The sequence below is a fragment of the Myxine glutinosa genome, chromosome 12, assembly GCF_964187855.1.
Source record: "Myxine glutinosa chromosome 12, kmMyxGlut1.1, whole genome shotgun sequence".
Lineage (NCBI taxonomy): Eukaryota > Metazoa > Chordata > Myxini > Myxiniformes > Myxinidae > Myxine > Myxine glutinosa.
In genome coordinates, this window is record NC_136272.1 from 69,903,021 (window position 1) to 69,921,481 (window position 18,461).

Here is an 18,461-nt window from a genome sequence, read left to right on the forward strand (position 1 = left end):
AAGCATCGGCGACAGGTAGCTAATGTCCCTCACACTCCTGTAGGAGTGCGGCCCTGACGTCACCATTACTGACGTCCATTGACACCTTGGTTGGCTTTTGTGGATCATAGTGCTGCAGTACAGGCCCCTTGGACCGAAGATGTTTAATCTGAAAGATTTTTATCCTTGGTTGGCTTTTGTGGATCATAGTGCTGCAGTACAGGCCTCTTGGACTGAAGATGTTTAATCTGAAAGATTTTTAGCCTTGGTTGGCTTTTGTGGATCATAGTGCTGCAGTACAGGCCCCTTGGACCGAAGATGTTTAATCTGAAAGATTTTTAGCCTTGGTTGGCTTTTGTGGATCATAGTGCTGCAGTACAGGCCCCTTGGACCGAAGATGTTTAATCTGAAAGATTTTTAGCCTTGGTTGGCTTTTGTGGATCATAGTGCTGCAGTACAGGCCTCTTGGACTGAAGATGTTTAATCTGAAAGATTTTTAGCCTTGGTTGGCTTTTGTGGATCATAGTGCTGCAGTACAGGCCCCTTGGGACCGAAGATGTTTAATCTAAAAGATTTTTAGCCTTGGTTGGCTTTTGTGGATCATGGTGCTGCAGTACAGGCCCCTTGGACCAAAGATGTTTAATCTGAAAGATTTTTAGCCTTGGTTGGCTTTTGTGGATCATAGTGCTGCAGTACAGGCCCCTTGGACCAAAGATGTTTAATCTGAATTTTTTTTAGCCTTGGTTGGCTTTTGTGGATCATAGTGCTGCAGTACAGGCCCCTTGGGACCGAAGATGTTTAATCTGAAAGATTTTTAGCCTTGGTTGGCTTTTGTGGATCATAGTGCTGCAGTACAGGCCCCTTGGACCGAAGATGTTTAATCTGAAAGATTTTTAGCCTTGGTTGGCTTTTGTGGATCATAGTGCTGCAGTACAGGCCCCTTGGACCGAAGATGTTTAATCTGAAAGATTTTTAGCCTTGGTTGGCTTTTGTGGATCATAGTGCTGCAGTACAGGCCCCTTGGACTGAAGATGTTTAATCTGAAAGATTTTTAGCCTTGGTTGGCTTTTGTGGATCATAGTGCTGCAGTACAGGCCCCTTGGACCGAAGATGTTTAAGCTGAAAGATTTTTAGCCTTGGTTGGCTTTTGTGGATCATAGTGCTGCAGTACAGGCCCCTTGGACCGAAGATGTTTAAGCTGAAAGATTTTTAGCCTTGGTTGGCTTTTGTGGATCATAGTGCTGCAGTACAGGCCCCTTGGACTGAAGATGTTTAATCTGAAAGATTTTTAGCCTTGGTTGGCTTTTGTGGATCATAGTGCTGCAGTACAGGCCCCTTGGACCGAAGATGTTTAAGCTGAAAGATTTTTAGCCTTGGTTGGCTTTTGTGGATCATAGTGCTGCAGTACAGGCCCCTTGGGACCGAAGATGTTTAATCTGAAAGATTTTTAGCCTTGGTTGGCTTTTGTGGATCATAGTGCTGCAGTAATGGCCCCTTGGGACCGAAGATGTTTAATCTGAAAGATTTTTATCCTTGGTTGGCTTTTGTGGATCATAGTGCTGCAGTACAGGCCCCTTGGACCGAAGATGTTTAATCTGAAAGATTTTTAGCCTTGGTTGGCTTTTGTGGATCATAGTGCTGCAGTACAGGCCCCTTGGACCGAAGATGTTTAAGCTGAAAGATTTTTAGCCTTGGTTGGCCGCTGGAAGAGCTCTCTTTGAATCATCGTATTCAGGCCTTTAGGGTCGATGCGTAATCCAATTTGTTCATGAGCCTTCCCTCTTGTATGACGAGAGAGTTTACCCACTCGTAGGCTCTACTGACCTTGATAAATCCTTGTTACTCTTGTTTATCAAGCTCTGCTCAGAGCTCAGAGCGAGCAATTGGTACACCCCTGGGTGCATGACTAACTGGTATGCATGTTCTTGGATTTGGGTTGAGTGCACATCTGTTGCACCTGTTTTTCAGGTGTGGTTGCACTTGACTCTGAGCTGAAGGTCTCCATAGCTACAGTGTACACCTGCTTTACAATATCCAGTCGGAGACCGTCCTGGCACCCCAGGGCTGGCCGTCTTGTATGATGTACACTGTGTTGAAGGAGGTTGTGTTGAATTTACACTGTGTTACCCCCTTGTGATTAAGTTACCTGTGACATATACCCAGGCTATGTAGGAGCTTCCTGTTGTGGGTCGTTAGAGTCACTAGGCTGCACCTCAGGTGTGGCGTTCGCTGCAGGCACCTATCCATAGTCCTTGATTCTAATGTTTGTGTCAGCACCAGTAACAATCTTGACAAATACCTGGCATTCGTTTATTGCTGCCGGCATGAGCCAGTCACTTTGTCTCTCAGAGTTTGACACACCTGGTGATGTTGGTGTTGACATTACTGTCCCTATGAAGAGATTTGTGTCGTTATATGAACTTTTCTAGAGCATTACTTGGTTCCTCCTAAGAACACAAGGGTAGTTCAGCATGCACACGAGATATTTTTTGAATGTCCCTTCTTTTCTATACTTTACCACATGACACTTACCATATATAAAGGGGCCTTTTCTATTCCCCTGGCATTTTCGCCAATAATTACAATATCTTCCCGTTTTTTTCAAAATGTGTGTGGATAAAAACAATGCAACAGCAAGGAGATCGGACATGAGCCTATACGGGTAGTTCAGGGTACAGGGTACAGAGTGGGGACGTGGGGGTTAAGGTACCCGGACTTACGTGGCCACAGGCACGGCAGTGGTGCTTGCGCCGCGTCAAGGCACTGAAAGCTTCCTCGCACCTCATGCACTCCACGATGGATTTGTCACGCACGAATTGGGGCTGGCGCTGACCCAACTCCGACATCTGCATGGCCGGGAAGAGAAAGCTGCCTTTAATTCATTCATTCATCAAATACCAGCTGATTTGTCCATAACCTTGAAATTGATTATTTGGAGTCTGTGATGGACAATGCATGCATTTATTCTTTGTTGTTGTTGGTGGCAGCCTGCACATAACCACATAAGCTTTAACATTTAAGTATTTCTAATGTCCATTGCCTTATCAGGAAAATCGTAGATTGTTGTTGAAAAAAACAAGGAACAATTAGTTGTCTGCATTATCAATGATAAAGGTAAGTCATTTAAAAACTAGGCCGGCACTCAGTAGAGAGCATACCTCTGCCTGGTTGGTCATACCACTCAATGGTGAAGAATCACTTAAATTCAACTAGCTGGATCCGGATCCGTATCTTCACCAAAATTGAATCGATTCTTCCTTGTCAGTTACACAACCTGTCCAACAAGTTTCATCCAAATCCATCCATAACTTCTTGAGATATCCCGCTATGTATCGTTTTTGGCCCTATCTCCCAATGGTGAAGAATCACTTGAAAATTTAAATAATTCTCATATCCGAATCCATATTCAGATCTTCACCAAAATCGAATCTATGTGTCCTTGTCAGACACCCAACCTCTCTACCAGGTTTCGTCCAAATCCGTCCACAACTTTTTGAGATATCCTGATTTTTTTTTTAGATATTTTGAGTCCAATTATCGTTTTTGGCCCTATCTCCCAATGGTGAAGAATCACTTTTAAAATTATAGTAGCCGGATCCGAATCTTCACCAAAATCTCATCATTTCGTCCTTGTCACATACGCTACATCGCTGCCAAGTTTCGTCCGAATCCGTTCACAACGTTTTGAGATATTTTGTTCACAAACAAACAGACAGACAGGGGTGAAAACATAACCTCCATCCACTTTTGGTGGCGGAGGTAATTATGATTGATCTCAGAACTATTCTCCTATTCTTGGCAAGGAATACACTGGGTAGTTTGCCATTACCCTATAATGCAAATGCAGTCTGATAATTTGGCCAGTGTTTTGGGACACAAATGGCTTCTCTCCAAAATATACCATTGGCTGTTACTGGGTAGGACAGGTGACCTGATGTGCCTTATACAGGAAGGGATGGGATCAATACTAACCCTAACAGCCTGCAGAGCAGATAAAGGAGAGTGTTTCAACAGCAGCTTTGTGGGTAATAAAAGATTCTCAGTTCTGACATACAAGTTTTAGACACACTCTACTCAATATATTATGACGGTTATGGAACCAGCCCCCAGGTGGACGCTCAGCTATGCCTAGTTAGTTCTATCGTTCGTAAATGTGCTCAGACAGGCACCCATTGTCTAAGAGAAATGGGGGATATGCGTTGTGAGGGCTATAGGTCTTCTTCTTCCTCTTCTATACCCTTCCTGATTCTTCCATTATTCCTCCTTTAAATCCTTTATTTATGGCTTACATATGGTGGTTACCTTTACGTGCACCACAGTCCCAAATCGGTTTTCTCACAATCTCAAATCACCATTTAAATATATTATTCACGTATATATCGGGTACAACCCGCTATTCCTAAATTCCCGTTCTTTCTTCAATTAGCCCTCACTTACCACATCACACACAACCACCTTATAAGCCACCACACTACAGACAACCGCAATCCAGACAGCAAAGGAAGCAACAACCCTCTGCCTTTTCAAACGCAATCGGTGGGAAAGAACGCCAGGCGGAAAACCTGCTGGAGACAGAGCGGACGCTACACAGTGGCGGATTCCAGCTCAGGGATGATTGTCAGCAGAAGGAGGCATGACCTTTGCTCCCGGGAACTCCACCTCTCATGTACTCCGATCCCCCAAGTCTCTGCCCTGCTCAAGCTGCTTAAAAGGTGGAGCGCCAGACCGATCGCTGCTGTTGCCACGTGCTAGGGACCCTGAGAAAACTTGCCTGCCTGTTCGAGCCCTCAACGAGGACCGATCATGCTGGAGCCAGGACCGATCATGCTGGAGCCAGGACCGATCATGCTGGAGCCAGGGCAAGCTGCACCAGAGAGTGCTGAGAGAATCGTGCAATGAGAGTTTGAGTATGAGGCAGAGGTGCGAGAGCGAACGTGCAGGGAGGTACCGAGCGCAGGGAAATACTTCCATAGTGATGTGCACTTCTTTCTCTTGCTATCCCTACTATTAATAAATTCTAAGTAGTCTCCCTTGACGCAAGAAGAGCATCACAATTTCCAAAGAGCTGATCGTGTCTCGCGTCTCGACCCTTCCAGGCGAGGATTACATCCTCATCTGACATTTTTCTCAATGCATAAACAAGCCTATGTTGTCTCATTTACATTTACACTTTCTGCTTTGCTTACCCCTCCTTATTCCTCATTTGTTCACCGTTTCGGGATTGGCTGATGTTCGTCGAAGTGTGCCAGGGTATTCCAAAGGCCAAACCAACACCTTGCTCTGCCTCTCTATCTTCTCCTCCTATATAGGTTTCCTCGGTATGATTCTGCTGGTGCCATGTTCTGTGTGTAGCTTACTAAGATATGATTGTAGAAGGAAAATAAGTGCTAAGAGTAAGAAGCTGATCTTGTGTACCTTTTCTTGATTGTTTGCTGGGCCTGTAAATATGTGCCTTTCATGATTGATTCCTGCGCTTGCAAATATCACTTTGCGTTCTTTGGTAAATGCTTTGTTTCCATCCTTCCTGTTTCGTCTCATTATCTATTGGCTCAATTTAGTGTGTACGTTTAGATATACAGGAAGTTCTGCCCCACTGATTGGCTCCGTAACTTAGCCGATGCATACTTGACAGTTCTGCTCGGCTGTACCTGATAAATAGATGAGTACGGACTGAGGGTACATGCCCCATTTGGCATCGCCAACCCGCTGGAAAGGTAACACGTTTGTAAAAGAGTGATGACCCTGCCAGGTTTGGCGGTATCAATGGGTATCCATAGTTGCTTGACAACCTAATGGGCTGTGTACTTATCCATGGCACCTGGCCTGCAGGGCCAGAGTTCGGGACGAGTCCTAGAAGTCCCCCTTGCGGTAAACCCCGAGTCCGTAACAATGTTACTTAAATAAGGTGTCCGTCCGTCTGTCCGTCACACTTCATTTGAAAGGGTTTCTTCTGTCAGAGAATAATGCAAAGGGTAAAATGTCATGTTCGTTGAATAATAAAAATGCCTTTTTGTGCGACTTGGAGCTTCATCTGGAGAATGAGATCCAACGGTACCATTATTATTCTACGACAGTGGGAAGCCTTTCGAATAAAGCATGACGGATGGAAGTAGTACACAAAATTATATTAAATAATACTTATAAAAACAATAGAAGCTTATATAAAAGTACAGTACACAGAGGCAACACCCCAACAACAATAACCACAATCATGCCAACCCGTGGAACTGAAATGGTGTATTGGGGCAGTGTATAAGCAACAAAGCGCTGCCTCGCATGCTCCCGGAAGTTTATGTTTATTGCTAACAACCCAGTGTTAATTTTAATGATCCGCACACTAATTGCTAAAAAAAATAATGTGATGAATTTGTTTTATGTTCCCAGATATCAGACGTTGAAGTGAAAAGAAATGATAAACTGCAAAATGTAAATGTCAATGATGGTGAATGAAAGTGACAAACAGGAAAAAAACAAACATGTTGTTTTATACATCTCACGAAAACAAATGTTGCGAATTAGCATTCTAGGGGCATCGCCTTTGTTTCCATTGGCAACATTTATGCTTTGTGATGGCGAACAATAGTGACGGATCGAGGGGGAGTGAAAAGGAATGGGGGCCCCTGATAATGCAATTTTTACGTGTAGCCGATATTTGTTGTAATGAACGATAAAATGTTTTGTTTTCTGAGCCAAATTAGTGCATTTAAAGGTTTTTTTTAAAACAGAGAAACATTATCTTGGGAGCTAACCCTCCAAATTTTTCTCTGGATGTGTCCCTGAGTTTATACGATCTCACAATAAACAACATTGCGGGTTAGTCGGCCTGCAGCATGTTCAATCCCTCTCCTTATGGAATTCACTCTGGTCTCTGGTTGGCAAAGATGCACAGATCGAGTGGGTCCCCACTCTACTCACTGCAATGCACAACTGTCCATGTGTAAAACCACTGGTGGGAAGCAGGACTCCAAACCGCTGCAGGCTCTGATGGGAAGCAGGACTCCAAACCGCTGCAGGCTCTGATGGGAAGCAGGACTCCAAACCGCTGCAGGCTCTGATGGGAAGCAGGACTCCAAACCGCTGCAGGCTCTGATGGGAAGCAGGACTCCAAACCGCTTCAGGCTCTGATGGGAAGCAGGACTCCATAATCGCCACAGGACTGGTAGGAAGCAGGACTCTATACCACCACAGGTACTGGTGGTAAGCAGGACTCCATAATCGCCGCAGGACTGGTGGGAAGCAGGACTCTATACCACCACAGGTACTGTTGGTAAGCAGGACTCCAAACCACCGCAGGACTGGTGGGAAGCAGGTCTCCAAACTGCCACAGGACTGGTGGGAAGCAGGACTCCAAACTGCCACAGGACTGGTGGGAAGCAGGACTCCATATCGCCGCAGGTACTAGTGGGAAGCAGGACTCCAAACTGCCACAGGACTGGTGGGAAGCAGGGCTCCAAACTACCACAGGACTGGTGGGAAGCAGGACTCAATATCACCGCAGGACTGGTGGGAAGCAGGACTCCACACCGCTTCATGGTGGTAATCAGTACTCAACACCGCCCCGCAGGCTCTATCCTGGCTGTTGTTGATAGTCAAAGGAAAGGCCGGCCTGACAGGACTATCGTCCGCTGAGTTGGAAAGGAAGATCCATGTCAGATGGAGAAATAAGAATTGTAGGAATAAGGAGAATGGTACTTTTGCTGGTGTGTTACAGCACATCCTATTTCATGTTTCACTTCTTTTTACATCCTCATTGAGACTCACAGATAGACATGCAATATGATTGTGAAGTACAAAGTATTGTCTTTTGATTAAAGTCATCAGGGAAGCGACGGGTGTTATATGCTCGTGTTATTAAAAACAGCGCCGGCATGGTGGCCTAGAGGGACGCACACTCGTCTCCGAGCTCTCTAGTCTGGGTTCAAATGTCGGCCTAGCTATAAACTGTCACCCTGGTGTTTCAGATGCAGGGCATAGTATCACAAAGTGTGCCTCCTCTCGGATGGTCGGATGGACGTTCGGCTCCGCTAAGCTCGGGACACATTTGCTGGCATTAGCTGGTGAACCTGAAACACCCCATGGATGAGTCGGAGGGCTCCACCTTCAGGAGGAGTAGGCAAGCTAGTGCCGGCATCCTCAACAAATTCCAAATTACTGCTCCAACCTAGAGATGGCACCGCATCAGCGGAGCTTCGTTCCCAGCAATGGCGCAACCCCATGATCCATACAAATGAATAGAAGAATTAAAAACTGCACTTTTATTTCACGTTGTAAAGTGATGTTCTTTGATCGCATCATTTTAGCGAGGGATGGTCTACATCCAACAGCACCCCATAATCTTTAGCACAAAGACCACCTAATGAGGCCTATGGCCAAATATGGAATCCTACACAGTAATTTAGCCTTAAAAGATGGAAAATGATTCTTTGTATTTTCAGCACAATCTCTACGTCGGCAAAATGCCAGCTGGTGTTGCCTTTTATGGTTTGTTCCTTTTTGGCCTTGTAAACATATGTTACGGATTTATGTGAATTACTATTCAGGTCTTTGCTTATCAAGGTGTAGTCGATTAAAGGTTGTTGTGATTAAAGGGTCAGGAGCCCTTCTGGGAAAAAGGAGACCGGAAACGGAAGAAGAAAAGACACGAGGTCCTGGAGAAGCAGCGATCTTCCTCTTCCTCGCCGAGCTCCGAGGCGAGGGTATCGATATTGAGCAGCATCTGACGCTGCGTTGGAAAGCCCGTCTGGCGAAAGGAATTACCCCTTGACACATCAAGTTGCCGTGGGTTCGTGCACGGAACCAAGCGTCCGGCACAGTTCGCCTCACCGTCTACAAGGACGCGTACGGGTCGCACCTTGGGCCTCGCGCGCTGGACAAGCCGCGCGTTGCTTTGCCCGCTTTGCTTGGCAAGGAGGTGTGCGCTGCAACCGTTGTTCCCGGTACGTGACGTGCACGTTTGGGAGCACGTCAGCCAGGGGTTCGTTCAACCGCCCGTGTGCGGAGAAGCCGACCTTCATCTTGGTCAGGAGGGGCCCAGAGACATTGTGAGGGACAGAGACCAAAGGGGTCGTGAGTACCCAAGGGGTCGGGAGTGGGGAAAGGGGACACACATATATAAGATGGCCATCTTAATAATATTGGTGATTGATTGTTGATTGTTGATGGTTGTTGATGGTTGTTGATTGTTGATTGCTCGGGGAAAATATTATTGGTTATTCCGGATCCTTGGTGTGGGGTTTCTTATTGACTGGAATTCATATTGATTGCGTTACGAAAGTGTATAAATCATTGATCTTTCTGGCGGAGTTCCTCTCACGGTCCGGGGGTCACCGAGACCAGGTAGTCACCGGGAGGACCACGTAACACATAATAAAAGCACCACCTCATAAGGAAAGTGGAGAACTCCATCAATGAAACTGCATTCCTGGGTACAAAGTTTGACTGGTGGTGGTTCGTATGCAGCCCATTTTCTGGGGGCGCTGCTGTGCCGCTAATGCAATTCCCCCCATTACCAGTCACCTGGCACTCATTTTGCCAACCTCAGAAGCATGACAGGCCGAGCCAACCCACCTGGTGCTCATTCGAGGGCTCGAACTGAGGACCCAAAGTTGGACGAATGACAAAAGGTTTTTCTGAACTGAAGGTTGATAAAGTCATGTTAGCTCTTGTGGGAAGCAGAGTACAGCTGATGGTTGGAGCGTAACCTCTTTTGGAGTTGGAGTGACATTTCAGGCGTTATCGGGCATTGGTCCTCTACCCCGACGAAGGGCGCACGCCAGAAATATCAGCCGTACTTTGCTTCCCACAATGCAAACATTCGTCAATCTTCAGTTGTTCAAACCCATCACGCACATCGTTCACCAACTCGGACTACCACGAGTCTTAAAGTCGAGAATCACTCATTCAACGAACGACAGGCGGGCGGAATGCCATGCCAAACAACGAACATCTTAAGTGTACAAAGCATTGCAACGAATAGACCACCTTTAGAGGCCATTTTTCCACGCAGAGCAGGGGTTTGGCCTTTTTGGGGCACCATGGTCCCATTTTTGAAGCAATGTTTTATGGCCGGATGCCCTTCCTGCCGCCAACCCTGTTAGTCGCCTCTTGCGATAAACACGGAATCACCAGTGAACTGGTACTCAATTTGCCGATCTCAGAAGGATGACGGGCTGAGTCAACCCCCCTGGCGTTAATTCAGCGATCGACCGGGATCCCAAGCCTAACCGCTAAGCCAACAAACCCAGGATCCTAGGATCCCAAGCCGGCACCCCAACTGCTAAGCCAACAAATCCAGGATCCTAGGATCCCAAGCCGGCACCCTAACCGCTAAGCCAACGAACCCAGGATCCTAGGAACCCTAACCGCTAAGCCAACGAACCCAGGATCCTAGGATCCCAAGCCGGCACCCTAACCGCTAAGCCAACGAATCCAGGATCCTCGGATCCCAAGCCGGCACTCTAACTGCTAAGCCAACGAACCAAGGATCCTAGGATCCCAAGCCGGAACCCTAACCGCTAAGCCAACGAACCCAGGATCCTAGGATCCCAAGCCAGCACCCTAACTGCTAAGCCAACGAACCCAGGATCCAAGGAACCCTAACCGCTAAGCCAACGAACCCAGGATCCTTGGATCCCAAGCCTGCACCCTAACTGCTAAGCCAACGAACCCAGGATCCAAGGAACCCTAACCGCTAAGCCAACGAATCCAGGATCCTTGGATCCCAAGCCGGCACCCTAACTGCTAAGCCAACGAACCAAGGATCCTAGGATCCCAAGCCGGAACCCTAACCGCTAAGCCAACGAACCCAGGATCCTAGGATCCCAAGCTGGAACCCTAACCGCTAAGCCAATGAACCCAGGATCCTAGGATCCCAAGCCGGAACCCTAACCGCGAAGCCAACGAACCCAGGATCGTTGGATCCCAAGCCGGCACCCTAACCGCTAAGCCAACGAACCCAGGATCCTAGGATCCCAAGCCGAAACCCTAACCGCTAAGCCCACGAACCCAGGATCCCAAGCCGGAACCCTAACCGCTAAGCCAACACCAGGCAGTAAAGCATTACAACGAATAATAGAAATAATTCTAAACGCAAAGTTTGTCGAACCAAGCCCTCAGAGCATTTCTGTTGATAAAGCCATCGCACAAGTGGGAGATGGCAATAATACAAGGAGATAGAAAAGCACCGCACGCTTCCTGAGAACTAAGGAAGGACTGCCGGCCGGCGTGGCGCCGGGCCAAGAGATACAGCTCTGTCCGAGTCTGGCACCAGTCTAAACGCAACCACAAGCCACTGCTTTGGTACAATGGCCGTTTCAGCCAGCGCAGCAGAATGCAAGTCGACTTCCTGCCGCCAGGGTCCTGTCAAGGATCCCTGCGGCTGGACACATGCTACGCGTTACATCAGGACACGGCGTTGCTCTCTGTTCTAGCACAAGACGACGGCTGTCCAGAATTATTTATCCCCCTTTTCCACGGGCACAAAACTTGCCTAAACAAGGTTGTGAAATGACGCAGCCTGGTTCCTGTTAGAATAACAAAGAAAACCATTGTTGGCTTGAAAGTGCTCATTGAAACAAATCGTGCAGCAAACTTACGGATAAGATAAATAAACGCGTCGTCTTTTGTAATCACGTCGCACACAATGGCATCATGTCGTCACGTCAAGTGCTCCACAACTGCTGATGCAGCACCAGACTTGCATCGGCAGCGATTCGACCGATCGGCGAGACTTTGCCAGACCACAGGGAACAAAGCAAACTTGCTACCGTTTTGTGCCAAAGTACAGCAGTCCTGACATCTGGCTCCCATCTTTCAAAATAAGTTCCGTGAAGCGCAAATGTTTCACACGTTCGACGCTTCAAAAGCGTTTCCTTCATCGAGATTCCTCACTCGGCACCTTCGAAAGTGGGCAACGTGTCCGGCCATCTTGGGAATTTCCACGGTCCCACGACGTTTTGCTTCCAAGTCGTCGTAACAATCACCGGCCCGGTCAAGACTGGCCGAACAATGCTGCGTTGCTTTTACAACTCTGGCTCTCGATTCTATCGGCACAGCGACGCTGGTTTGACACAGGGAATCTTAATAATCGCTCTTTGGGATTTCTTAAGCACAATCACTATGGTCAAATTTGCTTCAATGAATTACCAATTTTTCACAATCGTGCGGAGCTTGTGTGTGTGTGTTTGTGTGTGTTTGTTTGTTTGTGTGTGTGTGTGTGTGTTTGTGTGTGTGTGTGTTTGTGAGTGTTTGTGTGTGTGTGTGTGTGTTTGTTTGTGTGTGTGTGTGTGTGTGTTTGTGTGTGTGTGTTTGTGTGTGTGTGTTTGTGTGTGTATGTGTTTGTGTGTATATGTGTTTGTGTGTGTGTGTGTTTATGTGTGTGTGTGTGTTTGTGAGTGTTTGTGTGTGTGTGTTTGTGAGTGTGCGTGTTTGTGTGTGTGTGAGTGTTTGTGTTTGTGAGTGTTTGTGTGTGTGTGTTTGTGAGTGTGCGTGTTTGTGTGTGTGTGAGTGTTTGTGTGTGTGTGTGTTTGTGAGTGTTTGTGTGTGTGTGTGTTTGTGTGTGTATATGTTTGTGAGTGTTTGTGTGTGTGTGTTTGTGAGTGTGAGTGTTTGTGTGTGTGTGTGTGTTTGTGTGTGTGTTTGTGAGTGTTTGTGTGTGTTTGTGAGTGTGTGTGTTTGTGTGTGTATGTGTGTGTTTGTGTCTGTGCGTGTGTATGTGTTTGTGTGTGTGCATTTGTGTTTGTGTGTGTGTGTTTGTGTGCATTTGTGTTTGTGTGTGTGTGTGTTTGTGTGTGTATGTGTTTGTGTGTTAGTGTTTGTGTGTTAGTGTTTGTGTGTTAGTGTTTGTGTGTGTGTGTGTGTGTTTGTGTGTATATGTGTTTGTGTGTGTGTGTGAGTGTTTGTGTGTGTGTGTTTATGTGTGTGGGTGTGTGTGTGGGTGTGTTTGTGAGTGTTTGTGTGTGTGTGTTTGTGTGTGTGTATGTGTTTGTGTGAGTGTGCATTTGTGTTTGTGTGTCTGTGTGTGTATGTGTGAGTGTGCATTTGTGTTTGTGTGTTAGTGTTTGTGTGTGTGGGTGTGTTTGTGAGTGTTTGTGTGTGTGTATGTGTTTGTGTGAGTGTGCATTTGTGTTTGTGTGTGTGTGTGTGTGTATGTGTTTGTGTGAGTGTGCATTTGTGTTTGTGTGTTAGTGTTTGTGTGTGTGGGTGTTTGTCTTGTCTCACTTATGTAAAGCTGCCTTTTCTGTAAATATTTGTGGAGAAAGTACCCTCAGAAAAAGGGCCGAAAACCTTGCGTTTGAGTTTGTGTTCCCCGTTCCTTGTGGCATCGATGGGGCACACAACCACCATGCGGCGCTTCAATGGCGTGTTATCAAATCCACGTCGATCTCACGGAGCCATATTAGCAAATATCAATCCGGTGAGACATCAAAAACAACCTGTGATGGTTTGCTCGATGGCGCAGAGGGCCACGTGACGAATCCGAGTACGAAAAAGTCTCCTCCTTATATTAAACACAGGCAGGAGTATCCGGCGTTGCCCGGTGATGTTGGAATCCTGTTGGCATTTTGAAGAAATCAATTTGGTTTTTCTTCTATTTTTTTGTGGATGCTTAAAACATTTACCAACACCAAATAAGGAAATGTTATATTAGTGGGGCGGCTTAGCCCAAATATTCAAAAGAATTGTGCATTTTGTGAAACAAGCACCAAATTTGGCACAAATGTACATTAATATGTTGCGAACATTTTCAGATATTGGGCCACTTGAAATTCCGTAATTTATTTTTTCAAATTTTTTCAAATTTCGTAATTTCAAATTTTTCGGGTGACACCGTCACAATTTCGGTCTTCGAGGCCGGCCGATAGGCAAAGTGTGACCGGAAGGGACGAGGTTCTCCTGACCACGTGGCCCTCGATCTGGGAAGCGAGAGGCGTTCCATTAGTGGACGCGCCCCTCACGCCCGACTTTTGGGCGGCCCCGGCAGGCCGTTTGTTTTGACGTTCCGTGACAGGCCCCGCACCCCCACCTCCGGGCCGACCGGAAGCTTGTGCTGAGTACATCATACCTGAACAACTCAGTGAGGCAGAACACAGCAGTGCACACCAGGGTGACCCCTTCAGTGCATAAACCAATTAACCTGTCCACTGCAGGGCATATAGAAATGAAGTTATTTTCTGCATATAATAATAATATAAGTTCAGTTCTATATAACAATTTCTGTTATCACCACTACCACTACAACTACCACTACTACAAGCTTTGTCTGGAATTTTGTGGACTAACAGACAAACAGACATACAGACAAGCTGGGATCAAAACATTACCTCCTTCCACCATTGAGTGTAGAGGTAAACATCATGGAAATTATATCATGCCCTAGATTTAATTCATGCTTACCCGTGTATTTGCTTCACTGGTTCACAAGGTCTTTTGCATACATGTAATTCAGACTCTCGTCTTCATTGCTGACCACACAATGTTCGCAACATATTAATGTACATTTGTGCCAAATTTGGTGCTTGTATCACAAAATGCACAACAGGTTTGCTATGCTGCTACACTATATTTAATATGATATTACACACACATACACACACACACACACACACACACACACACACACACACACACACACACACACACACAACACACACACAAACACATCAAAACACACACACACACACACCAAAACACACACACACACACCAAAACACACACACACACACACCAAAACACACACACACAAAACACACACACACACACAAAGACACAAAACACACACACACGCACACACACACACACACAAAACACACACAAACACATCAAAACACACACACACACACACACACACAACACACACACAAAACACACATCAAAACACACATACACACACAGATCAAAACACACACACACACACACAACACACACACAAAACACACATCAAAACACACATACACACACAGATCAAAACACACACACACAACACACAAACACACACAGATCAAAACACACACACACACACACACACACAACACACACACAAAACACACATCAAAACACACATACACACACAGATAAAAAAAAACACACACACACACACACACACACACACAACACACACACACACACACACACACACATCAAAACGCACACACAAAACACACAAACACACACAAAAACACACACACACACACACATGCACACTAATCGGGGATAATTAAATATTACCTTTCACCTTGCTGCAAAGGCTCAGACAACATAGATCGATTTTTTAAAATCTCAAAGAAACGATTTTTTTTTCAAAAATTAAAAGAAAAAATTGCCGACAACACTCCCCGACACTCACTGATGAACCTCTGAAAGTTTGATGAAGATCCGCCATCTTTGAAAAAAATGGCGGCACACAGACACATGCAGACAGACAGACAGACAGATGGCTCTCTTTATATATAGTGTAGATTTGTGCCGAGGTGAACATTCGCTCACAGGTAGATCAGACCCTTCCTCGCGATTGAACGAGTTGTTGAAGGCCTTGAAGGTCTCGCTGTTTTTCTCGTGCATCTCCAGAGTGTCGCGAATGGCCTGCGGAGAGAACAAACAGCAAAGCAGGTTTACCTGCCAATGTAATCATGAGGCATCACCGTGGAAAACAGAGAATCTCCTGCTTTTCTTCACCGACGAAAGTAAAGGTGGGTGACCCCTTAACCTCACTTAGGGTTAACGCTCACAGAATGAGTGAAGAATGAGTCACGTGATCGAATACCCACTCCATTCCCGATACCTGCTGATAATTTGTTCCAGTCAGTTTGAATACTGACAGAGTATGCGGTTATTCATTCTTTGAACCTTCCTAAAACTCAAATATTTACCCTGCGCTCGCGAAGCAAAAAGCGGGGTTAAGCATTCGTGTGCGTGTGTGTGCCGTGTGCCGTACGTGTCTGCATTTTAAAAATTCATTTTCTCGGCCACCGTCGGTCCGATCGACACGAAATTGTCACCATAGGAGGGCTTCCTCCTGTGGAATATTTTAATTATTATGAAGTCATATGTCACGTGGTACAGGCGCCATCTTGGAAAAACTTCGCACCTCTATCTCTGAAACCACTCCATGGAAAAAATTGAGACCTGGCTCATTGTCACCGACTCCTCATGGGGAATACGATGTGTTAATGATGATGTCATTGGTGCCTTCGTTATGACGTCATAATTCGACAAATACAACACTTATCCATCCGATAGTTATTTTAAAATTTTCAGCAACTGTTGGTCTGATGGAGACGAAATTTTCACCATCGGAGCGCCTCCTCCTTTAGAATATTTTAATGATAATCATGACGTCATAGGTCATGTGTTACAGGCGCCATCTTGGAAAATCCGAAAAACGTTGCACCTCTATATCTCCAAAACCGCTGCATGGAATTTTTTTTAACATGGCTCATTGTAAATAACTCCATATGGGGAATATGTGTTGTTAACGATGACGTCATTGGTGCCATAATTATGACGACATAATTCAACAGGGACAACGCTTAGTCTGATCAGTTTGAAATGTATTGAGCGTGATCTATGCAACAATTATATTAGAGAATATAAATTTATGATGTCATCGGCCACGTGGTCTGGCAGCCATATTGGATCAAAAAAAAAAGTTTTAAAACAGAAGAGTTGGCTCACAACAAGTTGACTGCGCAGGGTAAGTATTCTATGAATACCATCGAGTTAGGTTCTGTTTTTGATATCTTTTAATTACTTGTTGATCATCATTATTTTTTTATTCAACTTCGTCTTCACAGTTTTCCGATGATATCCGAGAATATTTCGCCGCCTGTGACACGTCGGGCACTTCCGTTTGCAGATGCCAGTCAGAGCTGGGCTCTTTAAAGCCCATACATGTGGAATTAATTACTTCTTGAAAGGAGAGGGGAAAGTTGTAGATTTGAGAAATGATTCGAGATTGTAGGTTAGAATGCGTAAACAGCAAGGTTCGGGGGTCATTTGAGGATTGGAGAAACTGGGACATGAAAAAGATCACAGGAAGCATTGTATACTTTCTCATGTTAACTTCAGCTATCCTTATTATTTGTGTGAAAGGTTTAACGATTTCAGGTCATGTAATATATTATGTACAAGCTCCACCACAAGTTTACAGACAGTGGTCTTTAGGCCTTGCAGTGGAACGAATTACCTTCAATCACATTCATTTCCTGTAAGCTACATTAAATAAACTTCTTAATAATAAACAAACGATTTGGCAAATGTCCAGAGCTTTATCCAAACAACGGAACAAAGACATCTGTAATCTGGTGAAAACAAACACAAAGGCCTTTTAAAAGGGGCCGAGGGAGAGAGGCCTTGCGCACACCAAAGAAGGGATCACTTACTTTTATCCACTGCTCTTTCTCAGCTTCTGACCTGTAAGCCAAGAATAACGACGTGAGCACAGTTCTGGTTATCTTTTACAGCTCAGATATCATGGCTCTCGCAAAGCGACAAGGTTGGTTATTACAGGCAAAGCAAATGCAATCAGACTGCATATTGTCAAAGCTTTGTGTGGATCAAATATGCAAATCTCTCTCTCTCTCTCTCTCTCTCTCTCTCTCTCTCAATCCCTCTCACTTCCTCTCACTCATTCTCTCTCCCTCTCTCAATCCCTCTCACTCTCTCTCTCCATTCCTCTCACCCTCACTCCCTCTCTCTCTCTCTCTCCATTCCTCTCACCCTCACTCCCTCCCTCCCTCCATCCCTCTCCCTGTCTCTCACTCTCACTCCCTCTCTCCATCCCTCTCTCTGCCTCTCTCCATCCCTCTCACTCTCCATCTCTCCTTCACTCTCTCTGTCTCTCTCACTCCCTCTCTCCATCCCTCTCTCTGTCTTTCTCACTCTCACTATATTTATTTCACTCCCTCTCTCCATCCCTCTCTCCCCCTCTCTCTATTTCTCTCACTCCCTCTCTCCATCGCTCTCACTCCCTCTCTCCATCCCTCTCACTCTCCATCTCTCCTTCCCTCTCTCTGTCTCTCTCACTCCCTCTCTCCATCCCTCTCTCTGTCTTTCTCACTCTCACTATATTTCTTTCACTCCCTCTCTCCATCCCTCTCACTCCCTCTCTCCATCCCTCTCACTCTCCATCTCTCCTTCCCCTCTCTCTGTCTTTCTCACTCTCACTATATTTCTCTCACTCCCTCTCACTCCCTCTCTTTGCCTTTCTCCATCCTTCTCACTCTCACTCCCTCTCTCCACCTCTCTCACTCTCCATCTCTCCTTCCCTCTCTCTGTCTCTCTCACTCCCTCTCTCCATCCCTCTTCCTGTCTCTCTCACTCTCACTCCCTCTCTCCATCCCTCTCTCCATCTCACTGCCTCTCTCCATCCCTCTCTCTGCCTCTCTCTCCATCCCTCTCCCAGTCTCTCTCACTCTCTCTCTGTCTTTCTCACTACCTCTCTCCATCCCACTCCCTGTCTGTCACTCTATTTCTCTCACTCCCTC

At 45.9% G+C, this 18,461-nt stretch overlaps 1 protein-coding gene across 4 annotated transcripts in view; it reads right to left on the bottom strand.

Moving 5' to 3' along the window:
• The window catches only part of LOC137437508 (FYVE, RhoGEF and PH domain-containing protein 1), a 246,501-nt gene that overhangs the window by 20,425 nt on the left and 207,615 nt on the right, over positions 1–18,461 (bottom strand). For all 4 annotated transcript variants that reach the window (XM_078766002.1, XM_078766001.1, XM_068131886.2 and 1 more), the window contains 3 exons: positions 17,358–17,388; positions 15,463–15,558; positions 2,700–2,825 (listed from right to left, as the gene is read on the bottom strand). In XM_078766002.1, the coding sequence (XP_078622128.1) occupies positions 2,700–2,825; positions 15,463–15,558; positions 17,358–17,388 (253 nt within the window). The remainder of the gene's footprint in view (positions 1–2,699; positions 2,826–15,462; positions 15,559–17,357; positions 17,389–18,461) is intronic.